This window comes from Poecilia mexicana, unplaced genomic scaffold, assembly GCF_051168715.1.
Source record: "Poecilia mexicana isolate PSO_F unplaced genomic scaffold, ASM5116871v1 scaffold_7, whole genome shotgun sequence".
NCBI classification, from domain to species: domain Eukaryota; kingdom Metazoa; phylum Chordata; class Actinopteri; order Cyprinodontiformes; family Poeciliidae; genus Poecilia; species Poecilia mexicana.
The window spans coordinates 20,548,177-20,571,587 of record NW_028263376.1 but is presented as its reverse complement, the minus strand read 5'-3'; the positions used below and the strand labels follow the sequence as shown (position 1 = coordinate 20,571,587).

Genomic DNA, 23,411 nt, shown 5'->3' with positions numbered 1-23,411 from the left:
AAGCACATAATAAATGCAGGGATAAAAATCACAAAACAAAACTATTAATTATAAAATCGATATCTTTGCACATAATCAATGTTGAAATTTTAGCTGGTTTTACAAATGTTTAGCAAGTAAATTGAAAATTTTTCTTACAAGATTTCACTTATTTAAAAAAAATTGTGAATCCAAGATAACCCCTAAAAATTTCCATTTCCATTTCTAGGTTTTTGAGAAATATTAAGTGTGTGAAGATTTGAAATCAAAGTTAAATTTCTTGTTTGGACACAATCTTGGCTGAAAAACGGCTAAAACATGCATTCTTATTTTATCTTTATTTACAGATGGTTTCTGGTACCTGATTAGAATTAAAGTGAAAAAAGAACCAAAGAAACAGCAGCAGAACAACTCCTCTCTACAAGATGTGTTTTTATTCAACTCACAGTACATTCTACAGATGCACACGTGTTACATCACCTTAATACAACAGAGTCCTGTAATACCTCCTCTTAAAAATGATGAATTGGTCCTAAAAATATAAAGAATCAAATTTAAAGTCACCAAAACTGTACATTATTAAAAATTCACTTAACACCACATTTGGTTGTCATGTCTTTTTTTTTTTTAATACATTTTCTGAAAAATGCAAAAGAAAAAAATAAAGTTCAGTGTAAGGAGCAAGTTTAAATAAACCCAGGCTGTGGAGTCATCCCATCACCTTTGTGGCAAACCAACCGTGCAGCGTCATACATTGGCCCCCAAAAAAAGATAAACAATAATAAACCAATGAAAAGGAATGTGAGACAGAGGAAGAAGGCAGAAATGCGCCCAGTACGTCAAAAATCAGCTCTTGAGATAGTCTAGTTTTTAAAATCAAACTTCAGTCTGCTTTAAATATTTTTATTTTTTTAATCCAATGTAATGAGCTAAAAACAAAATGTGAGCTTGAATTTAAACCCCGCTCCAGAGCGGGCTTTGCAGCTGCGGACTTGATGTGTAAAACATGCACAGACGCTCCTAAAACCTGCAAATGACGACAGCAAAAACTCCCTCCTAGTGTCCAATCAGCACAGCCTATTTACAGGTGCGAGAACGCTTCTTGGCCGCAGAACGTTTTGCTCTTCACAGCGACGTCTACGAGTCTACAAAGGACCGAATCTAAAAGCCCTCCAGCTTCTGAGTGTTTCCCACAAGAGCAGCAGGGGAGGTTGTGGGTAAAATTACGTATACACTGGTGTCGTGTGTGTGTGTGCGTGTGACTTTAAGTGGAGGTTATACAACATCTACTGGTGACAGTCCAACAACAGATTCCTTTAAGTTTCACTGGCCTTTTTTTTTTTTTTTCATAAAATGTCTAAACATCTCTATTGGGTCGTCTGTACACATTCACTACGAGCTATTGCTATTAAATAATCCCAGCTATTGTAATCTTTATATATATTTATATATAGAATATATAATAAAAATATAGTGAGCCATTGAAAAAGTTACTCCTAGGCATAAGACCACGTTACATTACATTTCCAAACAACAGGTAAGAAATGCTCAGAAGAGTCTGGGTGCGTTCAGTCATCGGGCGGCGCCGAGCAGGTCCGGGATGCGGTGACAAGGTCACACTCTGACCTTCAGTGCGAGTGTGGAGCCGGCCGAGCGGCCTGATGGGACGCGACGGGAGGAACACGGGACGAGGGACCGAGGTGGAGAGACGGGGGGGAACGGTGATAGAAAAAGATTCGACCTGTCCAGGAAACGATAACAGACAAAGAGCCAAAACCTATACATATATACCTATACATGAGATAATACAGGAGGCCGGAGCAGGACTCCAGCCGGTCTCTGCAGCACTGGAAAGTGCAGCAACAGTCCACAGCGCCACCCTGAGGCCGAACCTGGCAGGCTCCTATTTGTCCTTGTTGGAGTAGAACTCCGCCCAGCGGCTCTCGAAGAAGCGCCTCATGGAGTGACCCGCCATGCCCACCTCCGACGTGTCCTCGTTGAACAGCTCGCAGTTGTTGAAGACCAGCTGAGCGTCGGCCGCAAACTCATCGCAGCTGCAGTAACTGGAGAGGAGAAGAAGAGAGGAGGGTGAGGCGCGAACCAGGAAGAGTTACAAGCAAATCCTTCATGTCTGAAGATTAATATCGTTTTGGAAGAGCTACATACTCTGTGGCACATTTCAGTTAGGATATGATCATCCAGGGATGAAACAATCAGTTTCAGTGATGAAACGATTAGTGAAATATACGCCAGCTAACTTAAGTTTATCGATTAATTGTTAATTGGAGCATACAGACTCAAAAAAAAGGCAATTGGCTGAAAAATCAACACAACCAAAGCAGAAATCAAGTCAAAACAGTAGAAAAAAATATGAACATTTTGCATTTCAGACAAAAAAAAACTCCATGTTGCACAGTTTTGGCTTCACCTGGTTCAATTTTTCAATACTATTATTTCAGTTAGCTGCACCAGTATATTTTCGTTTTCCCTCAACATAAAAAAAAAAAAAAAAAAAAAAAAAAAAAAAAAAAAAAAAAAAAAATCGCTGATTCCTTCAGGGTTGAGGATGTTAAACAGAACAAAAACAGACATTATGTCAAATATATTTATATTTATATGCAAGGAATATCCATCAATGGATGTTTCAGCAGCTTTTGTAAAGGTTTTTCCCTTTTTTATTGAAATATTTTACCACTTCCTGTTAGCTGTGTAGAGAGAGGAGGCAGTGACGAAGAATGTGTAATCTCAAACATTATTATTGGTGCCAATAATTTTTGAAAAAATATTCATATACATAACTTTATACAAGTAGTAGATTATCCACCTGAATTAACAGATTAATTTGTTTAAAGTCAAATGGAGTATTATGGGAATTATTTCCCTTAAATCTGAACTGTAATGAAATCCAGTGTGTGAAAACTAAAAGACAAGAGTCCCTTCTCTTACGCTCCCTGCAGCAGTCTCTCTCTCATGGTGAGGAAGTCCATGGGGTTCTTGATGATGCGGCGGTAGCCCGGCACCAGTCGGGGGTTGACGGGTTCCAGGAACGGCCAGGCGTCTGCATGAGCCTCCATCTCCATCAGAATGATCCTGGTGGGAAATTGAGCCAACGATCACCAACTTATCTCATCGACTTCATTTTAAAATCTAAAAGAAGAACAGGAACAATGTTTGAGGAATCCGGCGGGGCTGAACAGCGACTCACTCGCAGAAGGTGAGGTCGGGTTGGTTGCGTGTCGTTATGCGCCGGCGTTTGCTGCTGCTGCTGCTGCTGCTACTGCTGCTGCCGCCGCCTCCGTCTCCAGAGTAACGGGTAGACGATGAAGATGAAGGCACAGGGGCCTCCTTGTGCCGCGTTGTCATGCCGCCGCTGCGTCTTCTTGTGGTCTCGTCCTCACTGCTGTCCTCTTCATACCTCCTCTTCTTCGTCCTGGTGCGCTTTTTGGACGAGCTCTGCAGCTCCCCTTCCATCTTAAACAAATAAAAAAAAAAATCCAACATGTCAGAAACGAGACGGTATGGTTGGACATAGAAACAAAAATATATTTTCTTTGCTTCCAAATCACCTTAGGGACACAGGTTGGACAAAACCAATCTCCTTCTGGAACCTGGGTGATTTTGGGCTTCAGGCAGTACATGTGGCAACCTCGATCACAGCCGTCACACAGCAGCAGGCACTCGTCGTTGTCCCCCTTCCTGCACACCTGGCAGGTCTACACATAAAAAAATAATAATAAAAAAAGCCTAGAGTGACAATCGTGTGTAGATAATCTGCAAAAATATTCATATTTAATCACAGACTGAGAGCATTTTGTTAAAAATCCAGGTCGTAGACCAACACGATGTAATGCACAACTATGAAATTCAAAGAAACTTATGCATATTTTTTCAAAAGACTATTTTTGAGGACAATTACTCCTCATACTCTCCACAAACCTGAACCTTTACAGTTACAGTGAAAGTCAGAAGAGGCCTGGGTCAAAATGTACCACATGATTTTCTTCACCAGTTGAAAACCTGATTGGTGTGGATGAATCAAGTTTCCATCAACCAAAACGACTCCGTTGTCTTAATCCGTCACAATGAAACACGTCTTCTCACCACTTTGGTGACCGATCTCTCCCAGGCGATGGCCTTCTCCAGCTGAAACACGCAGAGGCAGAGCTGCGGCGCGCTGCGGCAGCGGTCCAGAGCCTGTCGCCACGTCCGCAGTCGAGACGTGATCTCACTCTCCAGACTGAAACAGAAAACGGCCACAAATCCGTTACAACACGCCTATCAGGCTGGAACTAATGATTATTTTGGTGATCGATCGGATAAAAAGAAACAAAAAAAACATTCTGCAGATTTTTTATTTAACAACTTAAGCTTATTTTATACAATATTAAAGATACTATAAAAGATATTAGAGATAAAAATGATGCATTTGTTTTTTAAAATCAACATTTTTCGTCTAAAATTGAACAATATGACATTTCTTTGGTGCACAATTGATCATTTGTAGCAAAGCATGCTACTGCAGCTTAAAAAAAAACAATCTAACCTGAACATATGAAAAGCTCAGACATTTCTACTTTCTAAATACGGTGAAGGGATGATCTATTAACTGATATTTTAACTGATTATTAATTGAATAGCAAAAAGGTGTTTAATGGGATTAAAAAAAAAAGAATAATGCTGAAATTTTCATTTGAGGAGTTTTGAGTAAATCAGATTTATAGGCAGGACTTTTTTCTATTAAATATAAAATTTGTGTATTTTTTGTACAGTGTTGACATGTTCTTTTAGAAAATGGCATTTTTATTAGTCTGTTTACTTTAATTGCGAAATACACTGACGATTAGGAATTAGGGGCAGGAAATCACAAGATCTTGAATCTTTGATCTTGCATGCCAGGGAACATGATCATTTGTTTTACTTTTCTTTCCCGTTTTCACTTTTTGCCTTCTCAAAATAAATAATTCAAAGAACTGATTCATCACGGTTGTTCTCATTAATCGTTTACACACGTCTCTAAAATCTTCTGTGATGCTGAACCGCTCCTTCCCACCTGAACACGTCTAGAGAGAGCTCCTCTCCAGGTGTCGGGGTGAGCGGTGCGAGGCGCATCACTTCCGACGGGTTCCACAGCGGCTCCTTCAGGTAGCGCCTCTCGATGTTCCTCTCCAGGTTGGCGAGCCGCAGCACGGCCAGGTCCAGCGGGTGCGTGGCGATGCGGGGCAAACCGGACCACTCCTTCTTGGTCCGCACGATCCAGTCGTCGCGGGGGTCCACGTCGTGCTCGTAGTACTGCAGGTCGTCGCGGGTGGAGTCCGGGTCTGGGATGGTGTAAGGCTGGAAAGAGAGGAAACATTCACGGCACTTTTCAAGGAAAGCTTTCAAACTTTTCCAGCACTTTGGAGATGAAAACAATGCAAATTAACTTAAAAAAAACAAAAAACAAAAAAAAACAGTTTCAATTCACAGCCATCATTTATTACTGTTAATGTCATGTGATGATTTTCTACACAGCAGGGACAATGTACACTAAAATATATCATTTTATGTTTTAAAAATGTAGTTTTACCAAAACACAAATTTAACAACAAAGAAGAAGTCGTCTCCCAATTTCAATAACTAATGTATAAAATAAAAAAAACACCTTTATTTCAGTTACAGAGATCAATAACTTATCGAGCCATTAGGAATAGTAAATATTCATTGCATTGAACAAATTGGTTTCTGTTGAGGTAAATGCTTAAAAACACAATATAAATAATAACTTGACTTTCTGTAAGGTGTATTTTCTCCTGACAGCTGAACTGAACTTTATTACAGAAATGTGCAGATAAAATATCAAGCACTTTCAAGGACTTTATACAGAAATCAAGCACTTCCCAGACCTTGAAAACACCTTCTTGAAATTCAAGCATTTTCAAGGATTTCAGAGGCCCACAGAAACCCTGGCAGAAAGACGGTGAGCTGTTTTGGTCTGAACATTCGAGAGCTCACCTGAAATTCAGTCACTGGCGTTTCTGTGCTGTTTTCAGCTTCGTTCAGAGCACCCTGAGGAAGAGCCTTAAAGACAAACAATACAGTTACTAAAACACATCAACACTTTCACACGACTATTACATTTTATGTTTTTAGAAATCTCAACACATTTATAAACCATTTTAAAAAGTGAATTTCAGTTTGTCTTAAACCTTTAAATGTAGATCAGCAGCAATGACTCTCTGTTCCAGGTCCTCCACCCACTGGAGGGCGCTGACATCCACTTCCATCGCCTTCTCCTGCACCTGCCAGGGCTGCTGCAGCGCCTCCAGCAGCACGTCTTTGTCCTCCGTCTTCAGCTCAAACAGTGGATCTACGCAGAGAGGACAAGTGAGGGGAGACGTAGTGACGGGTGTGCAGGGGGGTAACTAGGGAAAGGCGGACAGGAAGGTGGTCTCACCGTTAATGGGTTTGGTGCACATCTCAGCTAAGCTCTCCATGTGTTTGGCCAAATGCTTGTGGAGAACTTTCTCCCGGATGCCGCGTGGATGGAGTGCCTGCAGCGTGTGGTAGAGCTCCTCTGGATCCTTGATCCACCACCATCCTCGCACCATAGCTGGAACGCAAATCAGGAAACACAACAGCAATTTTAGGAAGGACTGACTCTGCTAGGATGAGCAGAAGTCCATTCCACACTTCTCAGATTTGTATTTGTAAGAAGACAATACAACAAGCATTGGAAAGCATGCATTCTTCTACTTTAACTCCACATTTTTTAACTTATTAGTGTTGGCCTATCACATAAAATTGAGTTTAAAATCTCACTAATGGTTTACAAAGTACTTACCAGTAACAGCCCAAACTACATATCTAATCTTCTTCAATGCTATAAACCATTAAGACCTTTAAGATCAGCTGAATCAAACCAACACAGAATTAAACATGCTGAAGCAGCATTCAGTTTTTATACACCAGAAAAGTGGAACAAGCTTCTGATTCACTGCAGGAATGCTGTCACCTGTTCTATTTAAAAAATAGTTTTTTTATTTGCCTAATCTTAATCCAAGTTTTTAATTTACTTTATATTTAAATCTGTTTAATCTAAATCTGTTTCGATGAGTTTTTTCTTAACTTCTATGTATAAGCACTTCCAATTGCCATCGGCTGGAAGGTGCTATATAAATAAAGTTGGCTAAGTGTCCAATGAAATGCACTAAAGTAGTAAAGCAACAACATTCAAACACTTTTGAAGCAGCTTGTATATTTCACTTTTGACAAACTATTTAACAGCCACATTATTCTGCATAAAAACAAACAAAAACCCCAACGTACATGCTGGTATGGGCTTCACCACCAGTTGTGTGAAGTATTGCTGCTCCAGTTCCTGGAACACGGCGTTTGGCGGGCGGCCGCGGCGTTTTGCCGCTGCACCGCGGGGCCCCCTGCGGGCCGGACTGCTGCCCCGCCTGCGCCTCCGAGCGGGCCGTCCGGGAGTAACCGGAGCAGCTGGAGGAGGAGCGATGGCAGCTGGTGGAGGCGGAGAGGCTGTGGGTGGAGCAGCAGGAACCAGATCGGCGGGGGGACCATCCTGAGGTGCTGCTGGGGTCACGGGGTCAGCAGGAGTCAAAGTAGGCAGGAGCTGGTCATGCTAAAGAGGAGAGAGGGTCTGGTTTTAATATCGGCTCCGAGTATTAACTGCTTTAAAAAGTGTTTGAGCTGCAGTGGCGAACCTCCATGAGCGGCGCAGCAAGCGCAGGCAGCGCACTCGGGATCTGAGGGAGGAGTTTGGGCGGGGAACCCGGTGACGCCGGCGTTTGGGGCTCGGTCAGAGAGTTATCGTCACACGGCTGCTTGGGGAGAAGGTTGAACCACTGTCCGTGCTTCTCCGCCATCTCTTTGATGCTCTCCTCTGAGCGGCCGCCTTCAGGAGCGTCCCCTGCTGGCCCAGGGCCGCCACCGTTGGTCATGACGTCCTGCGACTGGCTCAGCCAGCTCTTGAACGCCGCCTGAGTGAGGTCCAGCAGGCCGCTGTTGGGCGACCCCGGCCCCTCCTCTCCCACAGACCTGACGCTGCTCCGACGCCGCCGGCGGATCTTCGCTGTGCGGAGGTGCAGCTCGACTTCCGGTTTGATTTTCCGGGGGCGTCCGCGGCCCCTCTGTGTGCTCATGAGGGACGCGGTGCCGGGAAGCGGGTCGTCTTCCACAGAGGCGGACTGAGGTTGGCTCGGCGTGGCAGAGGGCGAAGCGGGAGCGGGTGGAGAGGTTGGCACTGGGATCTCTTCCACTTTGGGCTCCTTTTTCAGGAATGTGACAGGAACCTCGGCAACAAAGACTTCTGCTGAAGCTGCAAGATGGAGGTGTAAAAATTAAAGAAATGTAAGACTTTCTAAGACGTTAAGGCAAATATGAATGAAATTTCAGACCTGCATCGCCAAAGAAATGTACAAACTTCATCCATGATGATGAGCACAAAAAAGCTAACGAGCTAGAATGCAATGAGGTGCCTGCAAACTTATACTTGACAGAAAAGTCCCATGAGAAAAAAATACAAATATAATATACGAGATTTGTTCCAAGACTAAATTTAAGACCTGTGATTTAGTTATGTACAGCCAAATTACTTTTTTCTACTGAACTGAAGACATTTAAGGTCTTAATTTTACATGCAAGGCTTTTTCGAAGTTTTTAAGGATGTGCAGACACCCTATAGAAAACGAGAGTAAAGCCTTAAAGCCCAGCAGAGCCTCGGACTCACTCAGCAGCTCCTCGGGTCCCTCCACCAGAACTCCACCGAGGTGAGGAAGGGCCAAGTATCTGCGGCGGTAACGGTCCTGACCCAGCATGACGACCCGCATGGAATGAGACGACTGGAGTAGCTTTTTACGGAAAAACGCTTGACGCTGCAGAGGAAGAAGAAAAAGAACATCTGATTTAGTCTTTGCCAAAACAAAAGCAGCCGTGTCTGAGCTGTGTCAGGCTTACCTTAGTTAGCTTATCTATTTGCCTTTCAAGCTCAGGAATGCTGGCAGTGGTGGGGCTCTCACTCTGCAACAAAGAGAAAACTGGATAAATATGGCGGCTGAGGTTTAACTCTAAAACACAAGAGCAGATGCGCACATCGCTGAGTTTGGGTTCTTCTTTGCGAGCGCGCCTGCTTCCTCTCTCCAGGACCAATCCGCTCTCCTCCAGACTGAAGTTCTCCTCCTCGGCGACTCTGGCGCTGCGCCGCCTCTCCTCGAAGCACAGCTCCTCCTCCGAGCGTCCGGTGCGACGTGCCAGCACCGACTTCAGTCTGACAGGGAGAATCCAAACATCAGTGACATAATTTAGTTTTTAATGGACATCTGATAAAATCAGAGGACTCCACTTTTTAAGGAAAAATTGGGGAGGAGGAGAAATGATCATACTTGCGAAGTTTTCGCTCAATAATCCATTTATTCTTCCTGTATGTTGCCATGTTCTCCAACGTGTTGTCAATGTCACTGAAACACACAAAGTCAGCCATGTTATGAACATCAAAATAGCTACAAACATCCATAACCTGCATGGATGTCCTTAATTCTCGGCTTTTAATTTAATTTCATTACAATGTGGATTTTCTCTAATCCAAACAAGATCAAAAATATAAATTTGGACTTAAATATAATGAGACAGGCTCATTCGTATGTGGTCAAATGTCATTTATCAAGTTGACATTTTTGAAGCCTTCAAGCTTCCGGCATAATTCTGGTTTCATATTTGACCATTGGAAATGAAAACTGGTTTTCATTTCGACTGGTTGGGTTCCTGCTAGGGATTTCTGTTTCAAAGTCTATAAATATTCAACTTACTTTCCTAAGTGGAGCATTACAGCTTTCACTGCAACGCTCCAAATGCACTGGAAGTGGAGAATGAAAAGAGAAAAAAAATAATAAGAAAGGGATAGGTGGAGTAAAAGGTCAAAAGAAAAGAAAGAAATGAGATTAGAGGAGAGAAGGAAAAATCAACAGGATACAAGTAAACATCATAGATGTCAGCTTCTACTCCTTCAGAAAGAGAGAAAAGAGAACCAGGAAACCACAGCAAGTAGAGTAGATGGTGCTAACTAATACAAGGTATATTTAGCGGTAATCGCAGCCTAAGAACGTAGATTGTAAACGGGGTGAGATGAGGGTGTGGTTGAAGCAGAACAATATTAAGCTTCCGATACGTGTACCTGTTGAACTACTTTTAAAGCTAAATTAAAAGCAGTTCTGATAAGTGGTCTAATACTGAGTCAGAATTTCACTAACAATCTTATTGATGGCTACAAAAAGCTTGCGGTTTCTTCCTAAAAGACATTTTACCAAATGTTTTATGGGGTGCATGTAGTGGATTAGAGAAAACCCACAATAAATTCAAACTTGTCTTATTTTCAAAATATAAAAAAGAAACAAGATAAGTTGAGATGAATCATTAAAACCTTAAAGCTAATGGGAGGAAAGTAACTGAACTTGTGTTGGGTGTTATTAGAGCAGGAAGTTGCGCGGGCCTGACCTCATCACGATGTTGCTGCTGTTCAGCTCCTCCACCAGGAAACCCAGGATGGCTGCCTTGGTGTCGGGAGGAAGGATGTGAAACGTTTTGGTCCTCAGCGTGTTGCACACTTCCGTCTCGTAGCCGTGAGACTCCAAATAGATGCGGAGAACTTCTGAGACCGTGTTGCGGGTCAGCTCCAAATCAACCAACTTCTCCCCAAGTATCTTCACGGACTGTGAATTGGGATTAGAGTATGTGAATTAAAACATGTTGGTGCTTGTTCATGTGTTAAAAATGCTTGCCTTAAAGTAGCTTACTCACCTGGTAGTAGGACGGGAGGCCTGGATCGTGAAGCGCTGACTCCACCAGCTTTATAAGGAGGTCCTGGACTTCCCCCTGGCTGTCGCCCAGACCGAGCAGACCCTCCTGCAGGGTGGAGAGGCTGGGAATGTCCTTCGGCACGTTGATGCCGATTATCTTTCCGTAGCCATGCAGGAACTCGACCACCGCCAGACAATGCGCGAACGCCGTTCCAGAAAGAACCAAACCGGGAACACGGCTGAGCTCCGGCAGAGGCTGGAGGACGTAGAGTTTTAGTTTAAAAACTCAAAAGATTCAAAGAGTTCAACTAAACCGGGCTCAGTAGGAACTCACTTTGTGGTCAGTGAGACACATGTCTTCTGTGGGCTTCTTCAGCTCCTCTGCAATCAGCTGCTGCCTCTTGCGTTCCTCCAGGCGTCTCTGGGCCTGCGCTCGCCGCTCCGCCGCCCTCTTCGCCGCCAGAGCGGCCTGCGCTGCTGCCTCCGCCTCCGCCTGGGCTTTAGCCAAGGCCTTGGCTTTGCTCCGGGCGCTGGCCGCCCTGTTGCTCTGGACCACCTTCTCGTCGGACGGCTGCTGGGCGGGTGCAGCGGCTTCAACTTTGGCTGCTCTCCTGCGGCCAGGCTTTTTGGGTTCCGGAGCAGGTTCTGACTGCGTGAGCTGTGGAGCAGCTGGATCCGACGGCTCAGCGACGCCTTCCAGAAGTTTGACGTCTTGCTCAAGCTACGAGCCAGAACAACAGAAAATATTGACAGGAAGCTGAAGTGACACTCGTGACAGGAGGGCAAAATATTATTTAGTCTTGTTCTGAAGTACCTTTGCTTTCTTTTTCTCCTCTTTCATCTTCTTAATCTTTAAATCCTCCCTTCTCTTCATTCGGGCCTACGACGGAGCAGCAGAAACAGAATAATGAGATCTGAACGGTTTAACGAACCAACTGTGAAAGAAAGCAGCTAGGAGGTCGTACCTTTCTTTTCATTTTCTTTTTGATTTTTGCTAGCTTCTCCTTCTCCTCCTCGGTGAGAGCTTCTGGAAATCCAGAAACAGCAGAAAGTCACGTCTGCTCTCCTTTGAACGACTTGCATAATGGAGCCAAAACGACAAACATTCGCTCACCCTTGGCCTCCAGACGATTTAGCAGCTTGGCGTCAACTTTGCTGAGGAGGTCGACGGCGTTGAATTTAGGAGGTCTACCCGGGCGGCGCGCTTGTCCCGCCTTCAGGGCTCCAATCCGGCGGGGTTTCTCTTTGTCAGGGTTCGGAGGTCGACCACGCCGACCGGTGATGGCCATGATCATTGATGGGACCTCCTCGTTAGCTAGCAGGACCCACTTCACACCCTGTGACACATACACAAGGACGGTATTTCAACAGCACATTTTAGGACTCAAATCGGATTAATCGATTTTTTTCAGTCGTTGATTAATAAACTATTTTTGTGTCATATCTTGAGTATACAGACTCAAAAGAATGACAATTTACTGAAAGAACACAGTCTGGGCTGTAATTATGCTAAAAATGCACAAAAACATACATTTTCAACCATTTTTGTTAGCAGATTAACTCAACTTTTGTCCGATTTATGTTCAAGTCGTACCACAGATTTTCAGTTAAACAGGTCTGGACTTTGACTGGGCCATTCTAACATGACTTAATCTCTGATCCAAGCCATTTCATTATGACTTTGGCTGCAGGTTTTGAATCATTGCTCTTTAGCAGAAAACCTATGCCTCAGTTTGTAGCCTTTGTTATTTATTCAACCTTTCAAGCCTTCACAGAAAAGCTGCATTGATACAGAGATTAATTTACACAAAGGTGGACTTGACTTACTCATGAGGTGACATCAGCAGGTAGCTGGTTGTATTTAGGGACATCAATAGTAAAAGGGACGGGACGGAAATGAACGCTGCACCTTAGGCTTTTTCTTAAAATCATTTTCATTCTAGTTCACAGTTATGCTCAGTTTATGTCCATCACATAAAAGTCCAATAAAATGAAAGAAAATTAAAAAGCTCAAGAGGTTTAAATACTTCTGCAAGGTATGATTTAACCAAAAAAAAAAAAAAAAAGTTTTACCTCTGAAGTTTCTCTTTCTTCATAAAAGTCTCCAACAGGCATGCGTGGGCTGAAGCTGAAGTGCTCTCTGGAGACCACACCATCCGAGTGTTTCTTGAGGTACTGAGAGAGAATAATAAGGTTTGTCAATACAGAAGAAAGAGGAAAATAAAGGCCACTAGGGAAAAACAGATGCAGAGTTAAGAGCAGGAAGACGCATGTGATTTTAAAAACACATGCGTCTTAAAAATAGCAAAAGTCACCTTGATAATTTCTGGAAACTGCTTCATCCTCCTTCCACATGGAGTGTAATACCAAGTTTCCCCCTTCATGCGGTTATCCATTTTCTTCACACGAATCTCCCTTTTCCACCTGAAAATTAAGAGGGGTTGGTGTAAATTTGGAGTAGCATCATTTAGGAAACAGTTTCTACTCATAAGACATTTTAATGTAAACAAACAGGTTTTCCTTCTACATAATGTTTAAATAAACGATTCCATAAAATGACTCAGATTCTCCAACTCATCCCAGGATTTAAAGGAAACTTCTGTAAAAATTGGATCGCTACCCGTGCTGCAGCGGGAACTGGACCTGCTCTTCTGATGCCACCCTTCTTCTGTTCGATTCGCCTGTTTAAGACAGAGAGCCCAATCAGAACCAAACCTGGAACCGAGCCATGTGACCCAATACGTACAAATCCGCGGACTTGCTTCATTACCTGCAGTGGAGCTGTCATCGTTTTCGTCAGCGTCGTCAGCAGTCGTCTCTGCATCTCGTTTCTGAGCTCCTGCCGCGCTTCCGTCCTGGTCCTGTTTTCTGACCCGCTTCATCTTCTTGGGTTTCTGCACCACTGTGCTCAGGGCAGAAGCGTTGGCCAGAACGGCATTAATTGCAGCCGTTATTGGGTCGACCTCCTGTGCGAGAGAGCCAGCCTCCCCTGACGCCTCTGTTGTTTCTTTAACATCAACCTTGAGCGTTTTCTTCCTCTTTCTGCCCACGGCTCCTTCCTCTTTCATCCCTCCCTCTTCGTCGGTCTTCATCTTCTCCGCTTTGGGTGTTCGAACCCGAGGCTTTCGCAAGTTCTCCCCAGGAGCTTAAGGAAAAAAAACTTTTTTACAGCATTGCCAACATTTACCATTCTTGCATATTCCATAAATTAATAAAGGAATGCTGTAGATGACCTCAGGGTCTGCAGAAAGCTAACTTCTTTAGCATGTGGGCAAACTTATATCAGCTCCACTATTTTTATTAGTAAAAATTAAAACAAAAAATAAATGATTAAGAAAGGTATTTTAATACAATTTATATTTTTCATGTTTTATTCAATTTTCAGTTTAAAACAATGACTTGATCAATTTCAACTTTTTTCCCAGACAGGATTTACTTAGTAAAAGGAAATCTGATGTTAACTTTGACTTAGGAATCAGAATATGGAATACCTGCAGTGGTAACCAGCACTGTCTTTGGAGTTCGAGGTCTGCGTCGTTTGCTTGTGGTCTTCAGAAGATCTCCTGCAGCTTCGCTGGTTGGCCCGGTTACCGGTTGGAGAGGATGCACAGCGGCGCTTTCTGCCGGCGTACTAAAGGCGACAAAGTTGTCCTCCCTCACTGTGAAACTCGGGGTTGTTGCGTCGTCAGCGCTGCTCTTAACGGGTCCAGCTGAGTCTGGTGCATCAAGTCCGCTCGGTTCCCAGCCTCCTTCAGAATCTGAGACAAAAAACAACAACAAACTGTTTGCAAAATTCACATAGCAACAGCATCCAAGTATATTGGAGATACAGTGTTCCTGCACATTTTTACGTCAAATTTCCTGAGTTTGTCTTTTTAACAGCAATTTTCAAAGCATGAATAGAAATTTTCACCTTGAATTTACAGCAAAAATTTAAGGATTTTAAATATATGAACAACAAAAAAAAAAAAAGAGGAGGAGCGGTGGACAGAGCAACCAATAAGACTGAAGCAACCTTTTCATCCAAGACACAAAATAGAGCCGCAAAAGTTTTTTTAAATATGCACAACAAAAAATGTTTTATTATGAACCTTTAATCTCAACTGAAATTTATTTTTATTTCCAGATTTCAGAACAAATTATTCCTCTTGTAGAATGAAATTAGCCTTTTTTAAAAATCAATATAGAAACAGAAGACAGATGGGTAGCACAGTTTGAAGCCGTTACTTTTAAAATCCGTTACAGATATTAAATGCGCCCCTGGAACCCTGAAACTAAATAAAACTGGTGTCAAAAGTTTGTGCAGGAAACATTTTTGTTTGTGCTGCTATCAATAAATGATTTCCAGAGGTCATTAAGGGACAACTGGCCTGTCTTTATTTACAAAATCAAACAAATTGTCAATCACAATTGGAACATTGGTGCAGCAATAATGTTTGTTTGTGCTCTTATAATTAAGATTTAAGGAAAAAAAAAACATTTTATATATACAACATAAAATGTATATAAATTAACTTTGCCATCTTTTTGCAACTCACATTTTTGTAGCAGTTGTTTGGTACTGGTTGACCTTTTATGACCTCTGGAAACATTTACTAAAAGCTTTAAAGTGACAATGGCATAAACAAAAAATGTTTTTGCTTCACAAACCAGCACAAAATTTTGACACCAATTTCATTTGATTTGAAGACAGAAACTTCACTTGATATAGATAATATTTTAATATCAGACTATGTGATACTTCTCTGGTCTACCTAGGAACCCTCTATGAAGACAAAGAGAAAAAAACTACTTTTAAACTTAAAATCTAACTTTAAATTCAGAAATGTTTCAATGTACCTTGAGAAACTGGCTGAGACGATGCAGATAAACACGAGTTGTTCAAGTGGCTCGAGTCAGCAGCAGAGTCTCCGGTCTGAGTGGTTGTATCTAAAGACGACTCCAGCATTGAACCTTCTGTAACCTGGCTGCTGTTTCTGGTCGCCTCCACCTCGGAGGCTTCCTCTTCCCTGGTCGACTCCCTGGCGTCATCTCTGGAGTCCTCCACCGAGAAGCTGCCTTCTCCAGAGCTGTCAAACGTAGCAGACTGGCCCTGCTCAACGCAGGACGTGGTGTCCAGCTGAGAGGTGTCAAACTGAGAAGAATCACCTAAAAACGAGGCATCGCCATCAATATGAGAGGTCTTTTCTAAGATGGAGCTGGCACAGAGTCTAGAGGGGGAGTCAAATGTTGATTTGTCATAAAAAGAAGAAATTTCAGAGGAGATGTCAAAGCTTTCTTCATTGGGTTGATGTTGTAACCTTGTGCTTTTGAGATGCGGGGGCTTTCCGATTGGAGTAGACACCACAGGAGAGTCTGCTGCGTCTGAGAGGATGCTGCTCTTCACTTCGTGCTCCTCTAAATCTGAAGCGTTTTGGAGATTTCCTTCAGACGCTTGTAATGATTTTCCCGGCGGATCAGTGGGAGATTTATACTGGCAGACTTCCGGCTTCTTGGTTTCAACCGCAGCCACATGAGATTCAGTCCTTACCAGGTCTGAATCCAGCTGGGATAGGCTCTCCTCTGGTTTTCTGTTCCTTTTATTTTCCACTTCCCTCTTCTCCTCACCGGGAGCATGACGCTCTGACGTCAGAGAAGAAGCTGCGAGGTTTGGAGAGTCAGGGTTTCCGACAGCTTTAGAAGACGTCCCCATCGGCGGAGGCATGTAAACCAAGGCAGGAGGGCTGGACAACGGTGCAGTCCTGGAGGCTTGAGTGGTTAGAGGTAGGGTGAATGGAGGTCGGACTGGAGAGCCGGTTTGGGCTGTGACAGAAGGTGCTTTCACCAATCTTGGTGGCGTCAATGCTGCAAAAGCAGTGGAAAGACTTGTGTCGACAGCTGGAGGAGTGTGTTTGCGATACTGGGATGTTGCTGAAGTTGGTTCAGAAAGTTTACTGCCAACTGAAGGGGTTCCTGCTGCAGACACTGATAAGCTGGGGACAGGTAACGTTGAAGGTGAAGACGCTGGAATCTTCAAAGACGCCACACTGGGAGATGAGGAATTTGTACTCAAAGATGAAGGAGCAGATATCAACCTCGGGGGAGCAGGTATGTCATGCTGACCTCCAAATGCATTGGCGATAGATGGCGGCAAAACTGGCTTGGACCCGTGAGACATCGGCAACCCTGGAGATGCGACGGTTGCCGATTGGGAAGTGATGGAGACGACGGCAGAAGGAGAAACACAAGTAGGTTTAGAGGATGTAGGAGGAAGTACAGACTTGGTTTGATCAATTAAAAACTCGGATGAAGACGAGGCAGGAGGGCCCAAAGAAACAGTGCCAACAGATATGCTCTCACTCGAATGAATCAGAGAGGAAGAGTGCCCCTGTGGCAGAAGCTTGAATCCTAGGGCCGATGTTTCCGACGCTCGCGAAGTAGAAGACCTCAGGCCTTGGACTACAACAGGAGGTGAGGAAATTCTTGAAGAAGCAGCAGAAGACGAAGAGAAGGGCACGTCCACATCACCGGATAACACTCCAGGAGGTCCGGAGGCAGATGACGGAGATCCAGATGAAGTGGAGACCCCTGGTGGAGTCGAAGCCTTCATAAGAGACATCGAGGCCCCTGAACTTGATGCCGAAAGTGGAGAGGTCACATGCTGGAGATGTGAGGAAACGACTGCATCTCTGACAGGGGCAGTAACTTCTGGATACGGAGCTGCTGGTTGATCGGAATATTGACGATAATCGCTTTTAGGACTCGCATGAGGAGCAGAAGGTTTAAGTTGGTAGCTGTCAGTCTTTGGTGACCTCTGGACAATAGGTGGTTTTTCACCGCCAGCGTGGCTTGCATCAACTTCCTTAGCAGCTTCACGTGAAAACCCTAAAGGAGAAGAGAATCACAATGTCAAAATTATTAGTTGACTCAATCAAAAGTATTTATAAATGGTACATTTGGTACTTCATCTCTGTATGAACAACATCCTATTATGCAGACACAGACAAATTTGTTGAAAGATTTAGACAAAAGTTCAATCTATAATATAATTTGGTTGCATTTATTCAATGAGAGGAAAAAGGGACATCATTTAGTCTCCTAAAATGTTTAACAGACGTCAAAGTCTTATTTGCCTCTTATGCTCCATACTCTTCTTGGGTTTGTGCTTCAAGTTTTAGGTATTTGGACTGAGACAGTCATGAAAGAAGGTTGACTTTGTGCCTCATGAACAATTTCTCTGTTGGAAGATCACATGATGACCCAATTAAATTTTTTTCTCCACTTATCTTTTTATTACAACTGTCCTGGTGTTTTAAAATTTGAAGTTTTACAAGGTTGCCAGGGTCCTTCAAACATAAGCAAGTCTTAGGTCGTCTATATACTCTATCAAACAACAGTGGGGATGAGGGGCTTTTCCGCATTTTCATCTTTTATCAGCAAATCTCCTTGGCAGGTTTGTAGTTGAACATTTTCGAATTAGTCTTTTGATGGTATTAGTGAAGATTAGCAAATTGTACATGTTTATATTTGTAATCATAGGAGAAGAGAGACTCTTCTCATTATCTCTTAATTTTCTAAAAATTTTAGAGTGTGATTTTTCAACCTTTACAGAAGGATTTTCACATCTTTATAAGAAATATAACTAAATATCACTCTAAATTAGTGATGGGTATTCATTATATTGTTTATCATGATAAATTTTTTATAAGAATTTTGATGTATCATTGTCACAATAAATTCTAATCAATGCAAAAAAATGCCCGCATGCTCAGGTTTGTTATTTTTACTTTTTCTCTTCAATGTTTTTTCAATGAGAGCATCAATAAATACCGATATATTTCAATATATTATTAAATGAAATTAATTTGTGCAACTTAATGATACAAATCACACTTTTAATGAAGCATATCATCAACAGAAATGTTTCTCAAGAGCAGTTGTTGTGCTTGTAGCGCAACACAGTTTCCCTAAAAAAGACAAAAACAGCTCTTATTGTCACTTTTGCTGTTATCATAATAGTACCACAAGATGTTATGTTAAAATTTTAAGTCCGTATTCGCCCACCCCTCCTGTAAATAAAAGGGCTTCTCGCCAAAAACAAATCTTCTGGATGATATTATTTTCAAAAAGTAAAACAGTGACACCTGCTGGTGGTATGTTGGTACTACCCCAATGCCAGACTGTAAAAACTGAAACTAACCTAATAATGCAGTAGAAGCACAATTAAAGTTACAAATTAGCCCGTTTTTCCTTTGGAGACTTCACAATCACCATTATAGCTTCTGTTAACAAGGAAGTGCAAGTTTTCAGCAGAGGTGACGACGTCAGTAATGGCAAAGCAGAAATAAAACCATATGACGAGCATGACTCATGTCCAGACATTAGAAGGAGGAAATAAGATTGTAGACTAGGAATGTATGACTTGTCATCAAAATCAAAGACACAAAATGTCTTCAACCTTAAGGCGGCGATGACAACATGCAGCAGTGCAACATATCAAAATGAAGATCTGAGAAACATCGAGAACATGACCATCATAATCAGAAAAAGTCACCTTGCAGTGGAGAGGACATCCCTGCACTGCTAGTGTGGGGGCTGCGATCCCTGCTGAGACCTTTGGGTGACCCACAGTCCTGTATTGGTGGTGACACAACTGGTGTTGGCGACATCCCCACCGGCAGAGGACTGCTGCTGCTCCCTCTGCCCAAGCTGTGGTGCTGCGGGCTGCCGCGGGGTGGGCTGAAGTTCTGGGCAGCTGGGGGCATCATGCGAGTCTGGGACTGAGATTGCTGTGGCAGCTGCTGCTGGGGGGGCTGGTAGAAGGGCATCCCATTTGTCATCATACTGTAATGTTGCTGCTGCTGCTGGTGGTGATGGTGAGACTGATGGTGGGAGAGGAGAGGCTGCTGAGACGGTTGATGGGCGGGCGGTTGTAAGGTCTGCTGCTGGTGATGTGGGGACGGCGTAACGCCAGGATGAGACTGACTCTGGAAGCTCCCATACATGCTGGGGGAATTATAACTCATCTGTTGTTGGGTGGGGTTGCTCCTGTTCCAATACTGGCTGTTGCCTGTTAGAGGGACGTTTGTTTGGCCTGCGATGGGGGGCTGGTGGGACGCTTCCACGCCACCGTTCAGTTGGTACTGGCCGTGGCTTTGGAAGTGGTGCTGTGACTGAGACTGAGTAATCCCAGGCGCCGGCTGCTTCTGGTGGACCCCCTGCCCTGACGACGAGCCCATGCCGGGGCCATACTGAGGGAGCCCCCCCCACAGGTATTCGTAGCCAACGCCGCCCTGGTGGTGGCCGCTCATGTGCGGGTAAGGAGCTGACGGGGGGTGGGAACCAGACACGCTCGACCCGTGTACAGTAGTGACGCCATTCACATTCATTTCGCCATTCAGATCTGTTAGAGAGCAGAAACAGCTTTAAAAAAACTGTTCAAACAGAAAGACATGTTTATTCCTAAAACCATGAAATAAATTAAGAGGAGTTCAGTTCAGGAAATGTGTGCAATGATTCTCTGTGTTGTGACAATTATTTAATTTTACATGGTAGTTGATTAACCAGAAGTTCTATATTTTACAATACATAAACTGACCAACAAACAGAGGCACCAAGATTTTAAAAATTAGGGATCCACAATATTAACACCAACATCGATATCAGACAATTTTAGTATTTTTTTAAAACATTTATTCATTAGGTTTATTTGATATAGACAGACACATGATTCGTATGGTGTAATTTGCAGCACTTGTCCCTTGTTAAGCTTTCCTACACAGTATATATATATATATATATAGAGAGAGAGAGAGAGAGATCAGTCTGATAAATAAAACTGAGCCGGTATCAGCAACTGATATCGATTTCTGTCTTATTGCCATTCGTTTCTACGGAGGGCAGGGGGAGGAGTTGGTCATGTGATATTTGTTTGGTCATGTGACAGTGATGAAGTGCAGGATTCTGGGAAGCTTAACTGAAGTAGGGGGTGAAGTTTTTTTGTTTTTTTTTGAAGGTGTCAATAGAACAATGACATATATGTAATATGTACAGTACTGGCAAATAATGGTTATCAGCCATACCTGCAGTATTTATATCAAATGTTAGGCCAAATTTTTATATTGGTGCTTTGGTAAAAAATACATACTAATTTGCCTTTTTCGCAACAGTTATCTAAATGTGATTGTGGAGGGCATCAGCAATTATTTTAAAGACTCACTGGTGCAGCCTGTTAAGCTACTGCAAAGCACTTTGAATTGCCTTGTTGCTGAAACATGCTGCACAAATGAACTTTCCATGCTTGACAGTTTCTGGAAGGTTTTGAACCCAATTTTAATACAATTGTTAAGCAGTTAACAAATCAAACGTGTCACAGTTTTTGCAATTGCAGACAAGTCAGGATGCAAATGCTGACCCCTCTCCAACGGCAAACGCATATGACCATCACAACCTATTCTTGGAGCAACACAGTCTTGTGTCACTACCTCTGCATTCGATGAGTACTTATTAAAATAATGTTCAACATCTTTCCAATGTAGCAGAATACAGATAAAAATGCTTTAATTTGATGAATACAAAATAATATTTAAGCACACAACTGTTATGTTGAAGATTTTATGTGACCCTCTAGAGTCTACAGGGCGGACCAGATTTGGCCCCCAGACCTTAAGTTTGAAACATGTGTATTAAATGATGTTATACTCACTCTTCCCCTGTTGAGGAAAACTCATGGAGGACCCGTTAGTATAAAGAGAATCCCCTGAGGAGAGTTTCAGTCCTGAGTTTGTTGAGGTGCCATAGTTGAAATGGTTATTCGAGTCCATCTAAAATAAATAATAATAATAAAATAAAATAGAATCACAACACTAGTCTGTCGTTAGTCTCCATTAAAATTCAAGAAATCACAAATAACCAAGTTCTGTTTTGTTTCATACAGCCTGTTTAAATGATTTTGTGACAGCATTTTGGGACCAACGGCAGCAGCCGTTAAAATGTCGCAGCCAGCAGCAGCAGATGCCAGGCCCGAGCGAGTGTAATGGACAAGCCGAATATTACGGTAGGAGCTCATCATTACCGCTGATGAGGCGCTGCTAATACGGGCACAGACTAAAAATGTTCTTTACAGGTACAAACACAAGCACGAAACATCATCAGGGCGGCAGTGGAGGAAGGCGAGGGGATAAACTAATAATGTATTGATATTTTAAAGAACCGTTGACAACAGCACTGGCTGTTTACCAGTTTTCGATAGTCCTCCGGGATCTTGATTTCCTAATTCAACGAGGCCGTTGCAACAGCAGGCGCCGCGTTAGCTTAGCGCCCTCAAATGAACCAGCCACTACTTTAAAGCGCTGCCAGACGGCTGTGCTGGCCATTTTATCCTTAATCTTAGATTAAAGTGCGAGTCCGAAGGGTTCCCAGCAACTTTTCATACCCGGAATATGTAACAGAGAATATCAACCTAGCACCCCCCAAGGTTATTTAGCTACATCATCACAAAAGAACAAAGCTAACAGATAAAGCTAACTAATAGCATCCTTATCCGGAGTAAGTAGGCTGCGACGTTAGCAGGTACCATAACCACGCTGGTTCATCCCGTGGTGAATGCAAAAAAAATCAAGCCGGTTTATTAAAAATAAAAACGAACTCACAAAAAACAGACTCGCGGATTAATAAACGGAGGCATACTCCCATTTGATGACGGGCTAACGTTAGCTAGCAGCCAGATGAAGTTACATTGTTTACGCACACAGACAATTTCTGCAGAGCATCATCCTCCTACACCGCCACCATCCAAAGTTTCACCGATATTCCACTCAAAACAGGCCAACCTTTTTTCTGTTTAGTCCTTGGGTTCCGGAGGCGCCGACGGCGTTAAACCCCCTCCGTGTTAACGGGTAAGCGTGGGTGAAGATGACACAGCGATAAATTATAAACAACTATTCCCTAACCTTTGGGTTTTAAATTAGCAAACATGGCTGTTGAGGTCCGGTGCAGCCATGATCACAGAACGGAGTGAAGCTGGAGCCGCGTTAACGTCCCAACAATGAGGCGCACACACATCCGGTAAAAGTACTTCAACAAAGTTCAAGACGCGTTTATACACACAGAGCAGGGAAATAAAGCCAAAAAACATATCCTTTTAAATTATAGCCAACGGCACAAACTATTTCATCACTTAGTAAAAAACATTTTTTATTTGATTCAGCAAGTAAAATAATTGTGAATATAGAATACATTTGTAAAATACAGTTGACATAATTATTTCTAGCGACTAACACACGTATTAATGAGCAATTCTTTCATTTAATATTTCCTATTTAAAATATTTAAATAGGAAATTTCTTTTCTTAATAGTAATAGTCTTTTTGAACTATTACTTCAAAAAGACGTAATAGTTGTGTTTTTAATATTAAATTGATTATTGAAGCTCTAAACTTTTATTTTATTGCAGTCGGGTGTGTAAACAGGAAGCTACATTATTGCATCTTGTGGCAATTTTCTCATAAATGGCAATCTGTGAGGAAATCGGGCCTAAAGAGGAAGTATGCTAATATATTATTCTAGGCCTTAAATCCAGGTGCTTTCTGGGTCCTAGCGCCGATGCGCTACGACTCAGAAAGCATATTTTATTATGAGTACTAAAAATAATTTTCAGGTAAT

General features: G+C 42.8%; 1 protein-coding gene across 2 annotated transcripts; it reads right to left on the bottom strand.

Annotated features, from left to right (window-relative positions):
* Window positions 1-396: 396 nt before the first annotated feature.
* Window positions 397-22,799, bottom strand: baz2a (bromodomain adjacent to zinc finger domain, 2A). Of its 2 annotated transcripts, none has more exons than XM_014986481.2 (30): window positions 22,580-22,799; window positions 21,454-21,571; window positions 19,303-20,151; window positions 15,609-17,633; window positions 14,261-14,527; window positions 13,540-13,914; window positions 13,390-13,450; window positions 13,085-13,193; window positions 12,843-12,944; window positions 11,884-12,106; window positions 11,735-11,796; window positions 11,584-11,649; window positions 11,104-11,490; window positions 10,771-11,025; window positions 10,468-10,682; window positions 9,360-9,434; window positions 9,070-9,244; window positions 8,935-8,997; window positions 8,708-8,852; window positions 7,683-8,296; window positions 7,285-7,600; window positions 6,413-6,568; window positions 6,165-6,325; window positions 5,971-6,036; window positions 5,030-5,313; window positions 4,081-4,216; window positions 3,546-3,692; window positions 3,185-3,450; window positions 2,926-3,069; window positions 397-2,042 (listed from the first exon to the last, which is right to left on the bottom strand). In XM_014986481.2, the coding sequence occupies exons 2-30, from the start codon at window positions 21,569-21,571 to the stop codon at window positions 1,883-1,885; spliced, it is 8,022 nt and encodes a 2,673-aa protein (XP_014841967.2). In that variant the 5' UTR covers window positions 22,580-22,799; the 3' UTR covers window positions 397-1,882. The 2 variants fall into 2 exon arrangements, with proteins under 2 accessions (XP_014841967.2, XP_014841968.2); XM_014986482.2 differs by having other exon boundaries at window positions 22,700-22,796.
* Window positions 22,800-23,411: the final 612 nt, after the last annotated feature.